The following is a 21,956-nucleotide window of genomic DNA, read 5'->3' as shown; positions in this document are numbered from 1 at the left end:
ATCTGCTACCTTTAATCCACTATTATTATCATAGGTCGCTACACAGTTCATATCTGAAAGTGATGACAATTTGAAAGCTATTATATCAGGTTCCTCAATCTGCTATCATTTGATCGAGTTCCCTTTGACGTCACGATTTCCATGCGTTCTCCTTTAAGGTTGCCAGGGGTTACGGCTCACATGTCAGAGCGAGGCGGATTGACGTCAATGACGGCTCGTGATTGGTCCTAACCTGTATCCGGTAGGGCAGCGGTCCAAGGTTTGGGGAAAAAAATCGAAGCGAGTTATTTGGTTTCGCCTGGCGAAATAACCTCCTAAACCGAGTCAGTATCGAAGGGCTCGGTGACAATTCGCAGTTTCTTGTAAGTATTTGCATGTTATCTCGCTTGAAATACGTGTCTTTTACGATCGACGAAGATCCAGCCTCCGCCTCGCATTTGTTTATGATGAAGCTCAAGATGGCGTCATTGAGACGAGCCTGGGCTTTGCAGGCCAAGCCTGAGCTGTCAGTTAGCTATTTAACTTACCCGAGTCAATACAGTTTAGCGAGCTAACGTAGCTTACACGATCTCGGTTTGCGGTTAACTCGATAAAGGACTTACGGATTCTGACTTCAACGTCTTGTTGTGTAGCTAACTCGATGCTTAGCTAAGCGTATTGATCGTCTGCCTAATAGCATCCTCCCTCCCTGTGTCTTTTTGTTAACAAGCTCGCTTGTTTTTTTTCCAGGCCATCTTAAACTGAATATAACCGCTAGGCCTAATTCAAAGCCATATTTCGTTATCTTTGCTTGGTTGCTAGTGATTTTGTTTGTGTTGTTTCGATCCATAGGGGTCCAGCCCTGGCCAGGCTTGCCATGCAAGGTCATGTGCCAAATGTTGTGTTAGAAAAAAAAGAAAGACTGACGCTATTTCAGTTGGTTAGCTGAGTGATGTTCGTTGACAATATAAAAGCCAAGTGGGGGAAGAATAGCCAAATAATGCAAAGTTGCAAACCTAACGATGCTTTCTTCTCTTATTAATATACGATATCTATACGTTTTACGATTGTTGTTTCATCACCAGGGGGGTATTTCATCAACGTCGCTAAAACTCAAAACTAACCTGGTCCAGACCACGCGATAACTGTCAAGATTTATTTAGCTGTGTTTCTAAAATGTCAAACGGGTGGAAACAAAACCCCGAAAGACAGGTCCTATGGTCACATAACGTCAGACCTTTTTCTCACAATGTGACAAAGCATGAATTCACATCTTTACTTAAGTTCAACGTATTAATAAAAATAAACAAGTTAAGAAAATGACCACTTTCACTGTCTTCAGTGAAAAGCCAATAAATATATAGATAGATAGATACATAGACACTCGTATCAGCTCCCACCACAGTGGGGCGCTAGAGGAGTGGGGGGGGGGGGAGCGGCTAGCAATCGGAAGGTCGCTGGTTCGATCCCCACTTCAGGAGGGAGCTGTGGACAATATTTAAGGTTTAACAAATTTGACATTTAGCAGAAGCCTTCATCCAAAGTGACTTACAACAAATACATTTGTCTAAGTAAGTGAATCATCTATCCATCAGTAATCATGAGAAATAGTTAGTAACAGTTAAGGCATTATGTCAGTTCTCGTAAGTTAGTCTACACACCATCATTTTAAACATACGTTTTTATATTAGATTAGATTCAACTTTATTGTTATTGCAGAGTACAAGTACCAGACAATGAAATGCAGTAAAAAGCATATGTCAGAAGCAGGATTCAAACCCACGCCTCCAGAGGAGACTGCGACCTAAAATCGTACTACAAGCCTGACCAGAGTTAATGTTGATGAGACACGGCTAAATTGTGTTAATGGAACGGCTTGACCCGTCACAGTCAACGTTTAGAGTAACCAGGCCTTTTCAATTAAGCGCAATTAAGCAACGTTGATGAAATACCCCCAGCATCTTTCTAATTTATGTTGCTCAAATATTTACGGTCAATGACACGGCGGGCCAAGTACAAGTAGTACACAAGAGTACACATATTTGACAACAACATAATCTTTCCTGTCAGATGACCTTAATGTCCTTTTATGTTACACATGTATGATGATAATCTTGATTTGCCTTTGCAAGAGGTTGATTTATATATTATAGGGCTGATTAGCCACATACGTACAGTGCTTTCAGCCTGGCCCTACATAGTTAGAAAATGTAATAGAAATACTCATTCTTATCAGTTTACACTGACAGACCACAGCGGACAGCAGAACCTGTTGCATTTGCATCTGTGGTGTAATTAGGCCACTATTTCTTAGGGATATGTTTAAGATAGGAACTTTATTGTCTTGTCAAATGTCTGTCTGTCTTGTGAATGTGGCACACTGTCTTTTAAGGCAAAACAGACATTAAAAAACATGATATAGGGCCGGTTTCACAGACAAGGGTTAAGCCTAGTCCACGATTAAATCACACTTGCAATGGAAAATCTCCATTGAGGATGCTTTTTAGTCTAGCCATTTTTTTTCTTTTGAAACACTAGGGCAAACATTTTCTATTTCAACAATCTTCAACAGTATTATATCATTTATATATAATATACCGTATAATATATATATATATATATATATATATATATATATATATATATATATATATATATATATATATAAATAATGTGAATCACCCCCCAAAATATTGCATCAGTATCGGAGCCAGAAATCCAACATTTCCAACGAGTTTCCCAAAAGCTTCCTAGCACTAATATAATTGTTATGATATTACAATGACCTTAGTGCTATTCTATTCACTAAGATCATTGCACACTAGTGTTCAGGAAACAACAACCCAACCACCACAGTCAGATGTGACCACATCATGAGACCAAGTTTCATGTGACTCACACACACACAACAGGGATGCATCAATATCAGTACTCGTACTCCTACCCGATACTGTGCTCATCTACTCGTAAAACTAGTAAAATACAACCGCTCCCGACACCACTTTACAGTAATGTTACGTAACCTCTCCTAGCAGGTAGGCAGAGGAGGAGCAATGTCAGCAGTTTGGAGATATTTTAGGATAACCGATGATGACGACAAACGTAGAGCAGTCTGCAAACTATGCTCTGCTAAATTGTGGATCTGTGACAGGGTCACAGGAATCGTCAAGTCATGTTTTCGTTTTTTTTTTTTTTTTTTACAAAAGTTTAAGTTGTTAAAGAGCCCACTCAATATAACAAACAACAGTTTTAAGTTTGCAAAATATTTATAATTTCATTTGTCAGTGAGTTCAGCTTGTTTTTGATTCCCTGTATCGTCTACCTTCCTGCTTGAAGTGTACCAGCATTAAAATAAGCATATCTTCTTCAACTATTTTCAGATTTAAATGTATGACACATCATTTTAAAGCTTAATCTGCACTTTCATAATCTATAAAAAAAAACTAAAAACTTGACAATTTAGGGACAAAAACACCAGACCCTGTCACATATTCAGAAAGTGAGGAACCGCTGATGAAAATATACCATGTTAGAACTGTAATGGTATTATGAAGTACTCATATCGATACTCGGTATCAGCAGGTACCCAAATGTAAGTAGGCCTACTTGTACTTGGTATCCCTAAGCGGTGTCCCTAGGTGCATCCCTGACACACAAGAACAATGAAACAACCACAAGGACAAACTGTAAGTAACACCCTCTTCAAAATGTTGGTAATGATGACCGCCTTCTCTCCAGTCCTGAGGTCAAGTGGCTGAGCAGGTAGTGATGGCGTCAGGCAGTACGAGCAGCGAGGAGGAGAGGAGCCTGAGGGAGTGTGAGCAGTATGTGCAGAAGCACAACATCCAGCAGCTGCTGAAGGACTGCATAGTACAGCTGTGCACCTCCAGGCCTGACCGGCCCATGGCCTTCCTGAAGGAGTACTTTGAGAGGCTGGAGAAGGTATGTGTGCGTGTGAGTGTGTGTACGACGTGTGTGTACGTCTCTGGCTTTGTGTAATAGTGGCTGTGTCAAGTGCCTAATTGAGTGCCTGGCCTAATTGAATGGCTGTTCCCTCTGACCCCCAGGAGGAGGCCAAGCAGATCCTGAACCAGCAGAAGGCCGGGAGCTCCCGCTCAGACTCTCGGGATGAGGAGGTGTCTCCTCCCATGAACCCAGTGGTGAAGGGCCGCCGGCGGAGAGGAGCCTTCAGCGCTGAGGTCTACACAGAGGAGGATGCAGCCTCCTACGTCAGAAAGGTAACCATACAAAACACACTCGGAGAAGATAATACAGCTTCACCAAACTGCCCGCAGTAGCGAATGTTCGTAGCCAATGTTCATATATACAGTGGGGTGCAAAAATGTCTAGTCAAAATGCCTTTTACAATTTAATCTAAGTGAAAATGTATCTCTTTTTTATGACGTTTACCCATCAGTCCGACATTTAAAGTCACATACAACTGATAACCATATATTATGTAAAATACAAAAACATGAAAACATCATACATACAACAGATGGACATACCCTTCATGTTAATTGGGAAACTTACTTATTAACCTGCATAGTTAGGCCTCCTCTGAAGGGGTTCCTTTTCTCCCATAATAATAATGTGTGACTATATGCTACCTTTGACTGATACGTCACAATCCTTTATGCCTTCTGCTTTCAAGGTCATTCCCAAAGACTACAAAACAATGGCTGCCCTGGCCAAAGCTATCGAAAAGAATGTGCTCTTCTCACACCTTGACGACAACGAGAGGAGGTATGTCAACAGTTTAACAATCTTTATTGATAATAGCCCCTGACTACTGTGTTTTCTTTGTCTTTTGGATACAGTTTGATTTACTGTCATCTTGCATTTAAGTGATTGAGTCACAAATTATTATTTTTCTACAGCGACATCTTTGACGCCATGTTTTCAGTTACCGTCATCGCTGGGGAGACAGTCATTCTGCAAGGTAGGATTTATATAATGGATTTATATCATTCATGTGTTCTTGAGACTTGAGTGGAAGTATGTGTGAATTGAAGTGTCTCCTTATTCCACAGAGAAGATTGACTGACAGTATATTTTCTCCTTCAGGTGATGAAGGTGATAATTTCTACGTCATCGACCAAGGGGAGATGGATGTAAGTATCCGCCCCTCTTGATCTATTATAGGAATCAACGTCATTTGTTTCGAGTTGCCCAATGTGTCTTTCAAGAATTCAAAAGCACACTCAAGCTTTCAAGTTTTAAAGAAGAACTTCTTTCTGTCAGAATTATTTTTGCAACACCCTTTTTTAGACATTCTGTCTCTTCTCCCCTATCCATTGTGTAGAGACATTCTTTTAAAAAGAAGCTCTTGAACACAGTGTTGGCAAGGTTTCAGATTTTCACTCAATAATGCTAACATTATGGTCTACCAACCTGGTAGAGCGCTTACATGTTACACATCTGTACCTGGGTTTAAAGCTGTGAAATGGCCTCCATTCCAGGTGTATGTGAACAACGAGTGGGTGACCAGCATCGGAGAGGGGGGCAGCTTTGGAGAGCTGGCCCTGATCTATGGGACCCCTAGGGCAGCCACGGTCACAGCCAAGACCAACGTCAAACTGTGGGGCATCGACAGAGACAGCTACAGGAGAATACTCATGGTGAGCATAGGAGGGGATTGAACACACATACAAACTTTGCTCATATATATATATATATAGTTATATGGAAATATAGCTACGGTACTTTAAAAAAAGAAAGTTTTTACTGAAAGAAAGTATAATGCGAATGTTCCTTTCTGACCCAAAATGTAATATTTATCTTGGCTTTTTTTGTTGTTGTTGTTGTTGTTGTTGTTAAAAAATGCAGCTAACACCCATTATCTCTGTCTACAGGGAAGCACTTTGAGAAAGAGGAAGATGTATGAAGAATTCCTCAGAAAAGTATCAATTCTAGGTGAGAACCACTATTGCTTATTGTCTTCGAGTTGTTTTCCCGCCTGTACTCACTGTTGAATTGTAATGGAATAGATATAGATATTGTAATGTTGTGGCCCCGTCTTCTTAGAGTCTCTGGACAAATGGGAGCGCCTGACAGTGGCTGACGCTCTGGAGCCGGTGCAGTTTGAAGACGGACAGAAGATTGTAGTGCAGGGGGAGCCTGGCGATGAGTTCTTCATCATCCTTGAGGTACAGACATGCTCTGCGTAGTGTTTGTGCCTGTGTGGCCCATAGAGAATATGCTATTAAAGTATGAGGGTGGGCAAAACGGCGGGCAAAACGGCCTAGCTCCGGCCTTTCTGCGAACCTGCTCGAACACTTTCCGCAACAGCGCATGCAGTGCTTTTTTATTTTTTTTATTTTTATAAATTACATTTTAAAAAACGTTTAAATTAGACTGCCGGCCCGCCACAGTCTCGTCTATTTATGGGAAACACTGGTAACAACTCACCAACCACCTACATAGTAACTTCATGTGTTAGAGACAAGTAAAACGGCACAGCGAAGTGAAATGTGTTTTTTTCAAGAGATTGTCAGGGGAAAAAAGCAATGGCACCTGTTGTCTCCAATACTGATTCTCAAATAGTATATGTCAACATATGACACACTTTTGTAGCATAACAAAATTCAACTCAAAGCAATGCTCCAGGATATGTGGACGAGCAGCTATATCGGAATGACTGGATTAACGGACGTTGGGTCTGTGTGTTCCTCAGGGTTCTGCCGCAGTGTTGCAGCGCCGGTCAGAGAACGAGGAGTTTGTGGAGGTCGGAAGGTTAGGACCGTCTGACTACTTTGGTAAGAACATAATCTGCCTCTCTGTTGACTCTCTTGTTTGTGTTGTGACATGACATCTTTGTTTTATGCCTGAATCTCAGATTTTGTGAGGTTGTATTAATATGAAGTTTGGTATTATGAGCAGGTTATATTATGAGTTTTATATATCTATATTATATAGCTTTTCTATGCCATTTAGCAGACGCTTTTACAAATGATAATCAACGCATCAGCAAACTTCACACTTCACTTGTTTTGTCAGTGTGAAGCCTGTTGTGTTGACCGCGTGCACGTGTGTGTTCTCCTTCTCCTCTCCTTCCCCAGGTGAGATCGCTCTGCTGATGAACCGCCCTCGTGCTGCCACCGTGGTCGCCCGCGGGCCTCTGAAGTGCGTGAAGCTGGACCGACCACGGTTCGAACGAGTTCTGGGCCCCTGTTCGGACATTCTCAAACGCAACATCCAACAGTACAACAGCTTCGTTTCGCTGTCTGTCTGAAGGGATTTCCCCCCCTTGTGTACTGTCCCCTACTCCCCCCTCCCCAACCCCCCCCCCCCTCCTCTTTTAGACCCAGGGTCCACCAATGCAATTTGCTTCATGTCACTTTTAACTTCCGTTTGCTCTTCTTTCTTTTAGTTTTTATTACTCATGTCAATTGTACGCTATCTGTCACCCAGCCATCACTTAGCTTCTCCTGAGCGCCACCGCTGCTGTACGTAACGCATACGGGCACAGTTATGTTACACTCGCTCCATACACCCTCTTTCACAGAAATCTATTATTTTTTATAACTTAAGTTTGAACACAAAATAGGATGGTAAGGGGTTTGGCCAAAGTAAGGTCTGGCCAATGACGAGATGGGACAATCAAACTTAACACAGCATCGTAAGCATTTATGCAGAATATTGGTCAGATATTTCTTAATTAGTTTGGTTCAAGTAGACAAAAAATCCATTCTCACAAAAGACTTACTGGTTGAGTGTTCGTTGGATAGATATTTTGGATATTTCATGTTGTGTAGTCAATCAGAACCAGCATAGGATCTCATTGTTTAACCATTTTAGGTTTTACGCTATGATAATCAATTATTATCCTCCGTTGCTATAATAAAAACATTGGTTTTTTTCTTTTTCACATTTTCTTCTATTGTTGTTATTGATTGGCCCGCTGATCCAATTCATAATAATTGAATCTAGTTTGAGAGAGTTTGTGCAACTTAACACAACGTTTTTATTCGTTGTACAGCTACCAAACTAGTGCCAAATTTGAGCTGTTGTTACACAAAGACACAGTCGCTGAAATGTGTTCACAACGAATTTATGAAAACCAGCTAAACGAGATGTAGTTACCACGTTGTTACAACTAACCAATTCACATCTGATTCCATCACCATTAGAGCTGCCTTGGCTACAATTGGAAAAACATGGAGTATTAAGTGTATTTCAGTATTCAGCATTTTGTCAGTGTACACCAAATAACATCATCACCCTACTGCTGTATTTTTAAACAGATTGTTACTATAGTATAGTTATAACAATTATTCTATTGTTATAATCATTATTGACTGAACGAACTAATGTTATGGCTATGGTTTAGAGTGATGGTTAACTTAAGTACGTTTTAAATATCTTTTGTAAATGCTTATTTTTCCATAAATTCTATTTTAGGTGTCCAGTGCCACAACATAAATAAATGCTTCTTGTCAACTGACAAAACAGTATGTAGTTGTATTGTGTAAACTGTCATGGGTTAACATTTTTAAATTAGGTGAAAGGTTGTTAAAGTAATTCAAGTTAGGTTTCCAAATTGTAGGTTGTTTTATGGATTCATGGATACATTTTATGGGTTTATGTATTTATGCTTCATGAGTGCAAAAGTATGATGGAAGAATTATATTGCCAGGGAATAGCCCAACACCTTTGGTGACTGACCAGTTATTGAGATTGGCTGGATTTTAAGAGAAGTTATTTATTTTAAACTAGTGTCATTGCTGAAGTTTTGTGAGAAGTTGAATGTCTTTTCAGAATCATTTGTGATCTACTCTATGCTTACTGAGACATACAGTGAGTTGGTGTGAATGAACGTCCATCTTAAACTACTCTGTGTTGGTCATAGTAACAGGGTCCTTGTTTAATGGTAGGTTACCCACTCCCAGCTTCACAGCTTGACTTAAAATGAATCTTATAATGCTGTATGTAATTCTGGCTTTTTTTTTTTTACTAACTCCCACAGAGATATAACTTTATTTAGGTTATTTTCTTTATTCATTCCTGCTTCACAGCTTGTCCCCCAACCCCTCCTAACAGAAATGACCCATAGAGTAATATTATTGTTTTCTGAGAGATTGTCTTTTGTGGGCTCTGTCATGTCTTCATTTTGATCATATGTACAACACAGTATGTATGGATGGATGGATGGATGGATTGACTTGTGTATGTTTGTATGTGCAAAACAAATTGACATGATATGGGGTCGATTGCAGTGTCACATACTTTCTTTGATTCAGTTGACCATCCAGAAATCTGTTAAATCTGTCATTTCCTGACAGTTTTGTTCTATTCAAAATCATGTCTTACACCTACCCTTTAAGTGACTTCTTGTAGATCTGACAGGATTGGAAAAAGATTAGCAAAATGGCAGAAATTCAGCTTGGCCTACCAGAGGGCTAGATTAAGTTATTAGCATATAGCCAAGACCTATCCTTTCAGATTCACAAGCAGGGTGCCTAAGGGTAGGGGCTAGGGTATGGTTTGGAATTGGACTACACGTTACCTTCAGGTGTGTCTTCTGGCATATACCATTCATATTTAAGAATATATATGGTTACAAGCATCACCAGGAGATAAACCCCTAGCTTTTGGTCACACTGCAATCGGCCTAGTTTGCCTTAGCTTACCTAACCCGGGCATACAGTAGACACTTGCCTGACCTTCAGCAAGTTTGTGCGACCTGCAGTATTAAGAGCTGCAGGTCACCTGAGGACCATTCTTTTTCTATTCTATCCAATGACTGTATTCGGTTTGACTTCCTGTATGTGCAAAGACGTTTATCCTTTTGGTATAGATTGTTCCAGATGGCAGTTTAAGCAATAAAAAAAGTTAAAAGATTGAGTCTTGTACCACTATTTTATTTTTCAGTTGTTTGTGTTGTATTGTGTTTCTGTGTATATACACAGTTGATTCATAATCTGTGAGAGGAGGACATGATAAAGTACTCTCATTGCTATAAAAAGGTGCAATGCCATCTCAGTACTCTAGATGGGAGTGTATCAATGGTTCTACTTCATCAGTACGAACGAGGTGCATCTCAAGGGTCATTTAGTGGCTTCCTTTCCTCGTTCTAGCCTCCTTTGCACTGATCTTAAAGGCAGCAAATCCCTTGGGTTCCTGTCAACTATCCTGCCTATGAGTGCAGATGAAGGAGAGGATACAAGGAAAGTAAAGCCGCTTTAAACCAAATGGACTGCACTTATATAGCGCCTTATTCCAATGCGCTTTACAATGGCCTCTCATTCACCCATTTACACACATTCACACATTAATGGCGGCAAGCTACCATACATTGGGAGCAATTTGGGGTTCAGTGTCAAACCATTGAGATGCGCTCTATGGATCAGTTTAAATATCCCTAGTGAACCTAGTAAATGTCTAATGTGATTGTGTCAGTGGATGACTATTTTTGTAATGGTATGGTTTATTTAGTTTGGCAGGTTTGAGTTATGCCCACAAAAACAGGCTTGAAAGAAAGCACTGTAATTGCTGACAGCTAGCTAGTGATGTAAACTGCATCTGTTTAAGATCAGTCAAGTAGTCACTTTTGCACAAATAAGGTTTCAAAGCTTTTTTTGCTGCTGACACCTTATAAAACGAGCCACTCTCCAACTCTTTAGTTGTCCTGCAGCGTTGCTGGACAGAAGCCAAATGACGTTTGGCATCGTACCAGTAGCTGTGGGATCTCTTTAAAATAGTTGTGGTTATTACTCCCTCTTGCTTCAGGAACCCAGGATGTATAAGATGTCTAGTCAGCACAATGAGGAACAGGAACAGTGGAATCGGCCCAGACCTGTTCAGAAGACAATGGTTTGTTTCAGAATACTCACGAGTTAAGTCTTGAGGTGAAGTGACATTGTGCAAGCACTGGTAGTCGTGACTCATGTTAAGGTATCTATGACAGTTCTGGTTGGGTTGATGTTGTGAAACCACTTAAGAGGCTCTGAGACACGTCTTGATGATACAGACGAGGATTAGAAGTCTACGTGCTGTCTGGAGCAAGAGCTGTAAATGACTGTTTAATAGGTAGCACTTTCCTCTAGGGAGCCAAGCCCCTTTAAACACACACACAACACACTCTCTCTTTCTTGCATTGTCTGCCTCTCGGCTTCGCAATGTTACTGACTTCAGTTCTATTCTTTCATCACCCAAAGTTGAAACTTTATTCACACCTTAACATCTTACAAAACATCAGTTGGAACAAGATGGCTTTACAGAACCTTTATGAAATCATCCATATGTGGGACTCAGATCCCTTAAATTATCTGTCAAACGTCAAAGTCTTTATTTATGTCACCTGATGACAGTAGGGTGCTAAAGGGTTAGGGTTAACATGGGGTTAAAAACATATTGAATTATCCAGTGCTTCTTCCTCAGTTTCCTGCAGTGCGTCGGTGGTCTCTTTCAATGCGATGCAGAGGAGGGAGGTTCTCCAGAAGTTGGAGGTCTAATTAAACACCTCAGGGTGACTTTGACAGTGCCAAAAAAAAAAGCGCAATGATGCTTTTAAACAGACAGTTTGACTTCAAAAACGAGTTTGGAATGCAACAGATCCCTATGCACAGTGTAACTTGCCCCTTCATAGTCGACATACATTGAAAGAATCAGAAATAGTCGAATTGGGGGTCTTTGTGTTTCAGATCCTCTCCTTCTCATCAGGGCCCTGTGCTGCGAGGTGACACCACCTCCTGTCAGCATTACTGAGTCCCCAGTTTCCTCTCCTCTTGTTCATTTGGCAGAGTTTTAACCAAGGACCCTTGCTTAAGTGAAAGGCATATCTTTGGTCTAGAGAACGTCCTTTAGTTAGCTCCCCTCGTTAGCTGTGGTGGCTGCTCTAACAGACTCTGGCTTGGTAGAGGAGTCAGTAAAGTCTGTGGTGACCACCTGGGCCTCTCCCAGCCTCCGAACGCACCTCTGGACCACCCTGAGCACCCTCTGCAGCCGCCGGTCCAAGGCCTGGAGGTGGGGCTCCGTCAACACTGGCTGCAGGGCATCACCTTCCAGAGACTCCCTCATGACATCACTGAGCCTGTACTGTACCTGGGACAGCAGCTGCAGCCGCAGCAGAGTGGAACGTTTTATACTGAGGGGAGGAGGGAGGAGTGGGGGAGAGGAAGAAGGGAGAGATGGGGGTTGGGGTGGGGGTGGGGGGGGGAAGGTAGAGAAAGAGGGAGAGAGTTGACTTGACTGATGTCGACTTGCATGTGTGTGATGTTACTTTTTATTAATACAGTTGCCTGCTACTTTTTATGGCTGACTTGCTTCTGGTGTAGCTGAATGTTGTACAGTTCATATCGGTAAGGAATATGAATGTTGTATTTGCCTCTCATACTTACATGCAGCACTGTGACAGTGGTGCCAGAATGGACATCTCGTCATGAGAGTGCTTCCCAAATCTGAAACACAGAATGTGTCACAAAGGAACTATACACATTGTATTTCTACCATCACTATAACACAACAGCTCTACCCACCCCCTGGCGTTGTCAAGGTGAAGAAGGAAACCGTTGTCGCCAAATTTGGTGTAGATCTCATAATGGTGCCTGTCCATGTTACCTGAGGGAGAGAGCAAATAAAACGAGCAATTTACAGATGGAATATTTGTATAAAGCAACATATAATATGCAACGTATAATATATACAGTACATATAATATTTTCTATGAATAATATGCCCATGAAGGTAGGCATGGCAACACCCTCAGTAACTTAATGTAAATGTATGGATGGTGTCAGGCATACCTATGAGGAAGTCAAAGATGACCATGTCGATGATGTTGAGAAGTCTGTTCCCTGAGTTGTATGGATAGAGCTGCTTTATCGTGTCACAGTAGAATGGATTGACCTCCCACCTATTAGAGACGCACACACACACACACACACACACACACACACACACACACACACACACACACACACAGTTACAAATAGAGCATTAGGATTTGTACAGTGCACTGCATAAGTAATGGGACACAAAAAATGTTTTTATTCTTTCAGCTCTACTCTCCAAAAGTTTAGATTTGAAATCAAACAATTTCAATGAGTTTACTCTCAGCTTTTATTATATGGTATTTTAGTATTTGTATGCATAGTCCCCTTATTTTAGGGTACCTAAAGGTAATGCCCTAAAATATTTTCATTTCTGAATGGTGAAACCAATATGTACACAAATACCATCTCTACTTTAACCTCATAGTAACTGTTTGACTTAATTTTTTGAGTGTAGAGCCAAAAGAAGAAAAAAATGCTTCCCTGTCCCATTACTTACACAGAGGACTGTAGTTCAAAGGAAGCTAGACTATATAGGGCCGGTTTCAGAGACAAGGCTTAAGCCTAGTCCTGGACTAAATCACACTTTCAATGTAAAATCTCCATTGAAGATGTTTTTTAGTCTAGGATTAGGCTTAAGCCTTGTCTGTGAAACCGGCCCTCAGTGATTGTATTGTGTGTCTAGACTTAGAGTAAGGGTTTGTGTGTGAGCTTACTCCTCTCTTCCAGTGAAGGTGTAGGAGCGTATCCAGGGGTTGGGGATGGAGATGCGTGGAGCGACACTCAGCCCTGGGAGGTAGGCTGACATGGAGCCCTCCAGGAGGTCAGGGCGCCCACACACAGCATACTCCGTCTTACACACGTACAGACACTTGGCGAAGAAACACGTGTTGTTCGCTGTTTCCAACGACATTAAAACGTAGAGAGAAATTCAGATTAGTCGGTAATTCAGAATTGATTGCATGCTTCTTTCTCTTATGTTGATAGCTTTATACACCCCATGCTGATATTTCCCCCAAATAATTAAATGAAATCTTGCTGGGGTTGAATTGCAAATCAACTCTTTGGGTTACCAATATTTGTTTTTCGAGCTGGACCAATGATAATCATGAAGATGACGGAGCTGTTGTTGTCACGACGGGGTGATATTTACCTGGTGAGGTGAAGAACACACTGCGCAGGTCCTCGTTGTGAGTGGTGTGGAGAATCTCCCCTGTCACATTCACCAGCCTGCCTACCACTGGCGGAACCCTCCGGAAGTCCAGGATTCTGAAAGAGAGAAAAGGTTCCAGTCCAATGAGAACAATACAAACTCACAATGAAGACAGATACCTTACCTCATCTCCTGCAGTCTCTCAGCTCACTTCACACTGACTTACCAATTCACCTTTACTGATTATTACCTCAAAATAACCACCACAGACGTCTCTGTTATGTGTAATTTAGCAGGTGTTGATCTGTACCACCACCAATCTCCCTGAGGGCCATATTTTCAGTTTAACAGCCCTACGTCTCAATAACTGTAATCAGTGAGGAGATGATTAGGTGTTATTTAAGTGTTGGTATATCTCACCTGCTGATTGTAACTAAAGTGATGAGACAAGGCACAAACATACTTGAGAACGTCTCTCTAAAATGTTCCTGACTTTTTCATCACATGAAATGAATGTAGTAAAAACGTATTCATAGATAATAACGTCATATTTTTCACCTTCGATGTTGTGGTCTGTGAGTGGGCTGACTGACTTAATTACACCACTCCATGTTGTTATGTCTCAACCAGCAATGCAACCTCACTGACTGTTACTGTCTGGAGTGGTTTGTTGCAAATAACAGTTTTTGCCTGATGACTCACTTCAGTCAACGTATGATAACCTGGGGCCAGGGAGTACAGTATGTGAGTCTCCTAACCTAAGGAATTACACCACACTATGGGGAAACGCTCTACTTAGATGAGGTGTTAAAAGTATAGTGGACGCACCCAAAGATTTGATCATCAATTACTGTATACCTACCTTCACAGCCTTCAGAGATACACAGTGCACACTGTAGCATATCACGTCCCGTGTTTCATGATTCTGTCAAGAGATTCTAGAGGGATTTTGATGACTTTGGGACTTTGATACCTGATACCCTTTTCTTTACTAATGTCTTGCCAGGTCTTTCTCAGACAAGCAGATGAAACCTTAAAAGACTTCCTGACCAAATAAAGGAAAGAATGAAACAAAATGAACATGAGGAAACCATACAGTAGGTTGCCGAGGTTACCTGTCCAGGTGGAAGGCAGCTATCTCGGCGTTGTGTCTCTGGTAGTCGACAAAGTAGAAACAATCCCCAGGTGTCTCCTGGTCCCTCTGCTGCCTGAGACAGAGACATGATCCCATTACGTAGTTGAATTGGAGAAATAAATCCCGTAGCACACCGTGGGACCCATTCCATCAGAAAACCTAGTATCTGTACGTAACTACTTCAACTGTAACTACTTCAACTGTAACTACTTCAAATGCAAAAATGATATATATTATGACTACCTGCACACTACCTGATTACTTGAACACTATCTGACTACTACTCGACTTCCTGTACTGTATCATATCTTCTACTATATTGCATATTGTATCATATTGCATTTCATCTCATTGTAACCTGCACAGCATTTTTGCACTACTGTTCCACTGCAGTACGACTGGTCCTCCTGTAGTATGACTACCATCAGGTTATTACCTTATTCTACTTTTTTATTTATTACTTACCTTATTTATTTTACTTTATTCGATTATTGTCGATTTTGTATCCTGCTGCAGTGCCAATGTCGAAGAAACTGTACCCGTACATTAGATGTAATTCTGATTCTGATTCTTCTGACTTGAACCAGGCCCCTGGCCCTTACCTCATGGGTTTGAACATGGCCTTGCCAAAGTTCTGCATCTTCAGGGCCAGCTTGAGGTGATGTCCACTGGGCTTGACCACTGGGGGGAGGAGACAGAGAGAGGGACCAGACCCGTCAGTCGGTCAGTCAACTCTGGTGTCAGTCAACTATGGTGTAGTACTAGTGACTATCCACTAGATCAAACCACTAAGCCAAGATTCCACTTGTGCCCTCAGCTTCTCAGTTGCTTTTTTAATCTATGATGAATCTGCTGAACAAAGCCTTCCTAGCTAAAACACCTATATTTAGATAGACAAACACTGTCCAAAGTTGGTCTTTGGAAAACATTTTTTTTTATAAAAAAAATATTTTCAAGACTAGATCTGTTTCACCGCTTGATAAGATAATTAGAGGTTGGTGCGTTCAGATTTAATCCTACGGTATGTTCAGCGTCTCCTGTGCTGGGATTGGGTCTATTTCATAGCATAGCAGCAAGCCAGTTTACCCACACACCCGCTTCCCCTAACTGAGCCATTTAAAGTCTCTCTGAAAGCGTAATCATTTATACTCTATACAACCACGGTCGGGTTTTATTGGTGGAGTATCAAAAAGGAACAACAACCTTTGAAGAGCGAGGCACATTGTTAAAACTATTGGGTTGTTCAATCCCATAAAAAGAAGTAGAAAGGAGGAATAGAGAGTATTTAGTTTGTTCTTTTCCCATTGGCAGTGTGTGATGTCTCTGTGGTCGGAGCTGCCAGTTTGTTTTGAGGGAGTGTGGTGAAGGAGCTACACATCTTGGAATGCAGCCGGCAATGAGTTCCTGGGTTCGACAAGATTGGTGTGTGTGTGTGTGTGTGTGTGTGTGTGTGTGTGTGTGTGTGTGTGTCTGTGTGTGTATGTCTGTGTGTGTGTGTGCGCGTGTGTGTGTGTGTGTGTATGTGTGTGAGTGAGATAATGAGCTTGTTGGTGCATATGACCATGTAGCCACAGTTTGTGTTGTTAGTTAACTAGAAGTTGATAGTGAGTAGGCTGTGGCATCACCCCTCTGCTGCTTATGGAGATAACACTTTTGAAGCTGATGTCTGCCTTTGAACATAAATGAGTGTCTGTACTCTTTGCCTTAAGGCTGTGACACACAAAGATACAGAGAATCTGAGAAATTAAAATCATGGTAATTTATGGGGTTTGGAAACAGATGAAAACAAAACTTGTCACAAGAGCAGCGTGGTGTTTGCCCCTGATAGCGCGACGCAGCACCACAGAAAAGAAAGAGAACAAGACACAAAAGAACCAGTCATGAAGAAGACCATGGCAAATGAGTCTCTCATTCCTCTCCCCCCCTCTCCCCCCTCAAAACAACCATTGACACGGCAAACATGAGATTCTGCACAAAGCACAAGAATACAAAACACCCAGATCACAAAACCTACAGAAAAACAAAATATGCGATACAAATATAAGATACAAATTAGCCATACCAAACCAGAACAGAAAGAAACCTTACCTTGGGTACAATCACAAGCTCCTTTGAGGGCCTTCTCATCTTGAGTGTAATCTGATAAAAAAAGAAAATGCTACAATGATCATGTGAATGGTTATAGCATTATAACATATGGTGCATTCACTGTCCAGCACCTGACAAATAGGATATAATTTTCTTTAGCTTTTTCATGAATATGCAATTCATTTATTATGTTTTTTATGCAATGAAGTGTAACAACTGTATGGTGTGTGTGTGTGTGTGCCTGTTTCTGTGTGTGTGTGTGTCTGTGTGTGTGTCTGTGTGTGTGTGTGTGTGTGTGTGTGTGAGTGTGTGCGTGTGTGTGTGTGTGTGTGTGTGCCTGTTTCTGTGTGTGTGTGTGTGTGTGTGTGTGTGTGTGTGTGTGTGTGTGTGTGTGTGTGAGTGCATCCTCTACCTGCACTGATGACGGGGGAGCCCTGCATGTCCTTCAGCAGAAGGGTAACACTGGGGTCGTCGCGAGCGTATAGGGCGTAACGGTTGATCCCCAGGTGGAACTTCATCCAGCTGGCCTCGGGATCAAAGGTCACCTTGTGTTCAGGCACGGTGACATTGGTGGCCGCTGCCACTGCGCTGTAAACCTTCATGTGCCTGAGGGTTGAGGGAGCACAGGTCAACGTGAGGGTCAGAGGTTAGGGTACACAAAACTGTGGAGCTAACTTAAGACCCCATTTCTGTGTGAGAACTAGCACCATAAAATAGGTTTACCTACAGTAATACCATCGTATGCACAATGCATAATGATGTGAGATGAATTAAATGGTCTCTGTGGGTGGTGTGGCCTAAGGAGAGGCCTTGGCCTAATCATGTTGTTTATGGTGCAGTGTGCCTGTTGCCTCAAAAAATCCACAACAACACACTCCTTTTTTTCAGGGAAAAGTACAAGGATAAATTCAGATTATTTTCTAAGTAAAACATTTGTAGTGGCAGCGTTCCAGATGTAAACTAAAAGCCTATGAGCTATTGGGGGCACCTCCGTACCCTTTCTGACCACTGTGAGTGGGATGGTAATCTACTGCATGTTCAAACAAAACGCTTCCCCAAAATCACATCTCAGCCACAGTGGTCAGATGATGACGTTGGAAGGGGGCGTCAATGAGAAGGTGTTAATTGAGATGTTTCCTGACTCTTACTGACCAAGCTGCACAGAGTGACAGACTTGGACAATCAGGAGAGGCTCACCACACACATCGTGGACCACAGACCACAGACCACAGACCACAGACCAAGGAGCAGAGCTGGCCGCAAAATGGACCCTCCTCTTTACATGCTTTATTGTGGGAAAAGGGTGGCTATTCATGGACTGGCTGTTGATAGTACTGTATTTGCCAATACATTATAATACATTTAACACAGACCCATGCCAGACCTGGGTCGAAATAGAATTGGATTATTTTCTTTTTTTTAATGTTTGCTTGGGCCTGCCTTGAGTGCCATAAGTTTGTATTTTGAGACTATTTTATTGGCTCCGTTGTGCCTCAATCAAGCACCACAAAGTATTACAAATGATTTAAAATAATATCGGAACCCGTGTCTGACACACCCGCACAGACACAGACACAGACACAGACACAGACACAGACACACACACACACACACACACACACACACACACACACACACACACACACACACACACATACACACACCCCTAAACACACAGTGATGAGAATAGTGATTCTGGTTGATTAATAAGTTACACGATGCATTAGTATTATAGTATTACTGCTCTGTCGCCAGAAGGATTTGTTTTGTTGGGTTCCAAGCTGCTTGTACCACTCCCATACTCAGTATGTCAACAAGCTGGCCTCTGGAAGGGCACCTGCTGCTCAAATGATAAGACAGAGAGTACAGGGGGGTAATGAGATTAGCTGAATTGTACTTTTCCACTGCTTGTAGTTTAGCTTCAAACTGGGTTCAGCTCCTCAGGGATCCTATGTACTCTGCTCTATACTAGCCTATGCACACATTGTATTGTTCATTGTTCACACCTCACACCACACCTGAACCAAAGAATTTCAAACAACACACACACACACACACCCACACACACACACACACACACACACACACCCACACACACGCACACCCACACACACACACGCACACCCACACACACACACGCACACCCACACACACACGCACACACATCATAAAGCACAATGATTGTTAAAGTTCCTCTGTAAACTCACTGGACATTTCAGCATCCAAATAAACCAGTCTGAACTGTCCCTATAAGCACCCCTAAGAATATCTCCATCCTCTCGTTAAGCGCATTTCTGTACAGTTAACAGGCTGTTGCAAGATGTTGCTAGACTCTCGCCGAGCCCCGGGGTATCCATTGTTATGTGCACAGTTATATTGCAGCCAAGTGAGAGAAATCTCCTGTTCATATTTCTTGTGTTTTTCCATCATTGGAGCCCAAACTGTATCTCTCAGGGGGGAATGTGCTGTGCTGGGATAGACAGGAGACGACAGATGCCAAGGACGGCTCCAGCTCTCACAGATTTAAGGGATTTTATCAGTTTAAGTTCTTGTTTACCTTACTGAGACAGTTCCAGAGACGTTAGTCTCATATGACGTGTGCTGAGTGGTTGTCCCAGCCCACCGTTAACAGCTGTTTACCACATTGATTTGTAAGACCCTGGGGTTCGTTTTTAGCTGAATTACGTGCATTATTGCTTGTCAAGCGTCAACTGTTTAGGATTCTTGATGTGTGTTTACGTGTGTTTATGTGTGTGTGTGTGTGTGTGTGTGTGTGTGTGTGTGTGTGTGTGCATGTGAGGCAGGGATCCATAGCTCTAATGTCAACGACCCTGTCCCTCTATCACAGCGGAAATGCAACACATGACCTGTTCCATTTTTGTTCATCCCTTCAAAATCAAGTTCCAATTATGAACAAACGCATCGTACTATTAGATATTTTTGCCATAGGGAACATTAAAAAAACATCGATTTTCCCACCTTCACTAGTGAAAAATCAATATTCAACAAGGCAGAGGAGAGATCTTGTTGACCTAACATGTAACTATACATAAATTCTCTGAATTTAAATAATTATCAAGGCTGAGTCAGTTTCACATCCACACACGGTGATAAAGTCCACATGCAGATAGCTCAGTAGCTTAGAGCGTCGACTTAGCGACCAAAGTAAACAGTTGCCTGCAGCTCTGTAATGAGCGCAGGCATGCGTTCCCTCACCTCTCCCAGCGAGACACCTTCCTCTTGTAGTAGCTCATCAGCTCCTCACCCTGCAGCAGCTTCTCCTCCGGCCCCAGCACCGGCGTCTGGATGTTATACAGGGGGTGAGCGAACAGCCTCCCCAGCTTCGAGCCTCCGTCTGTAGGGTTGGCTGTGGACCAGTCCTGGGGTGCCGCGAAAGAGGTGTTGGAGAGCCAGGGGATGGCGAAGCTGCTGTACTCGCCAAGGGTGAGGTTGGTGGGGCAGAGACATCCCTCTCCTGGAGCTAGTCGTCTGTCCCGGAGCTTGGGCAGCAGGACGAAGTAGAGGTCAGCGGTGAAGACGGCCGTAAGGGTCACGGCGAGGAGGAGCCGGTCTCTCCTCATCATCATACTGAGAGGAGAGGGGGGGGGGGAGAGAGGGAGGAAGAGAGAGAGGGACAGAGACAGAGGGACAGACAGACAGATGTTGGAGAGAGACCAGAAGGAGAGATTTAGAGAGAAAGAGAGACCAAAAGGGGAGAGACTAGCTTGCTGCTCCACGGTGGATAAGTCATCACAAAATCAGCCTGTTTTCAGTTCTCACACAGCCAGGGAGCAGTAACAGGTTACAAGTCCAGGTCTGTGTCTGTGTCTGTGAGAAGCCCTCAGTTCAATCCTCCCTGATCCTCCTCCTCCTCCTCCTCGCTGGTTTGGCAGGGTGGAGGTGTTGGGTAACCCAACAAGCGTGCTAGGGATACGATCAATGAGACGTCGCAGAGGCTTGGTGCTGATCTTGTCCTGATGAGTTGAGAGAGTGCGTGTGAAACACTGTAAGTGACAGGTCTGTGGTCCAAGCAAAGGTCCTTGGCTGTGTGAAGAGTGTAGTGTGTCCACCTCTTGTCACAGCAGATTAGTTTGTAGAGTGCAGTCCAGCTGGCTTCTGTACTCTGGGTCTTGCGCTGACGAGATGAGCCTGTTTGTGTGTGTGTGTGTGTGTGTGTGTGTGTGTGTGTGTGTGTGTTCGTGCGTGCGTGCACTAAGTCCAGTGCAGGTCTAAGTCCAATGTGACGTGTGGATCCTGGCTGCCTCTCGTCCTCCTGAATGCATTTCTCTTCATCTGGAACTGGTTCTGGCGAGCAGATTTCTCGGAGAAAAGACAGAGTCCCTGTGTGTATGTGTGTTTGTGTGTATACAGTGTGTGTCTGAACAGATTTACAAGTGTTTGTGCATGTGTCTGAGTTGGTCACAGCATGTGGTTGTGTGTGTGTGTGTGTGTGTGTGTGTGTGTGTGTGTGTGTGTGTGTGAGTGTGTGTGCGTGTGTGTGTGTGTGTGTGTGTGTGTGTGTGTGTGTGTTAGATCAGTGAGATTGCCCTGTCTCTGGTCATCTGTGTTGTGCTCTCCTCAGCTCTCCAGTGTGAGTCAGAGAGTGAACAGCAGAAGGCGTGGATGCAGGAACACTCAACTCCCTCTCTTCTCATCTTCTTTCTTCTCCTCTCCTCCATTCCCTCGTTTTCTCCTATCCACCCCTCTTCTTTCTTCACTCCTCCCTCTTTCTTTGCTCCTCCTCTATTCTATTATTCTCCTCCTCTCACCTGTTCCTCAACTCCTCCCTTTTGCTCTACTCATTTCTTTAATCTATTCTGTTCTTCTC

At 42.7% G+C, this 21,956-nt stretch overlaps 2 protein-coding genes across 2 annotated transcripts; one reads left to right on the top strand and one right to left on the bottom strand.

Moving 5' to 3' along the window:
* Window positions 1-239: 239 nt before the first annotated feature.
* Window positions 240-9,825, top strand: prkar1ab (protein kinase, cAMP-dependent, regulatory, type I, alpha (tissue specific extinguisher 1) b). Its single transcript, XM_080542168.1, has 11 exons — window positions 240-362; window positions 3,718-3,921; window positions 4,047-4,217; window positions 4,634-4,725; window positions 4,860-4,921; window positions 5,047-5,093; window positions 5,442-5,600; window positions 5,835-5,895; window positions 6,007-6,128; window positions 6,656-6,737; window positions 7,041-9,825. The coding sequence occupies exons 2-11, from the start codon at window positions 3,748-3,750 to the stop codon at window positions 7,211-7,213; spliced, it is 1,143 nt and encodes a 380-aa protein (XP_080398294.1). The 5' UTR covers window positions 240-362; window positions 3,718-3,747; the 3' UTR covers window positions 7,214-9,825.
* Window positions 9,826-11,137: 1,312 nt separating this feature from the next.
* Window positions 11,138-21,203, bottom strand: fam20a (FAM20A golgi associated secretory pathway pseudokinase). Its single transcript, XM_080542219.1, has 11 exons — window positions 20,345-21,203; window positions 17,541-17,734; window positions 17,129-17,179; window positions 15,643-15,721; window positions 15,021-15,113; window positions 13,906-14,021; window positions 13,469-13,649; window positions 12,726-12,835; window positions 12,459-12,540; window positions 12,321-12,380; window positions 11,138-12,067 (listed from the first exon to the last, which is right to left on the bottom strand). Exons 1-11 carry the CDS (start codon window positions 20,713-20,715, stop codon window positions 11,788-11,790), a joined length of 1,617 nt encoding a protein of 538 aa, XP_080398345.1. The 5' UTR covers window positions 20,716-21,203; the 3' UTR covers window positions 11,138-11,787.
* Between the last annotated feature and the right edge of the window lie 753 nt (window positions 21,204-21,956).

The sequence above is a fragment of the Nansenia antarctica genome (genome assembly GCF_963989245.1).
Source record: "Nansenia antarctica genome assembly, chromosome: 11".
Taxonomy (NCBI): Eukaryota; Metazoa; Chordata; class Actinopteri; order Argentiniformes; family Microstomatidae; genus Nansenia; species Nansenia antarctica.
Note: the sequence above shows the minus strand (reverse complement) of the source record. Positions and strands in the feature narration are given on the sequence as shown.

Excerpts from the sequence above, each read along its gene's own strand:
- prkar1ab (XM_080542168.1), top strand. The coding sequence starts at position 3,748 with ATGGCGTCAGGCAGTACGAGCAGCGAGGAGGAGAGGAGCCTGAGGGAG. Across the intron at positions 4,218-4,633 it reads CAGCCTCCTACGTCAGAAAG|GTCATTCCCAAAGACTACAA; the intron begins GTAACCATACAA and ends TCTGCTTTCAAG. Across the intron at positions 6,129-6,655 it reads AGTTCTTCATCATCCTTGAG|GGTTCTGCCGCAGTGTTGCA; the intron begins GTACAGACATGC and ends TGTGTTCCTCAG.
- fam20a (XM_080542219.1), bottom strand. The coding sequence starts at position 20,715 with ATGATGATGAGGAGAGACCGGCTCCTCCTCGCCGTGACCCTTACGGCC. Across the intron at positions 12,541-12,725 it reads CATCTTTGACTTCCTCATAG|GTAACATGGACAGGCACCAT; the intron begins GTATGCCTGACA and ends TCTCTCCCTCAG. Across the intron at positions 12,068-12,320 it reads CCACTGTCACAGTGCTGCAT|TATAAAACGTTCCACTCTGC; the intron begins GTAAGTATGAGA and ends TCCTCCCCTCAG.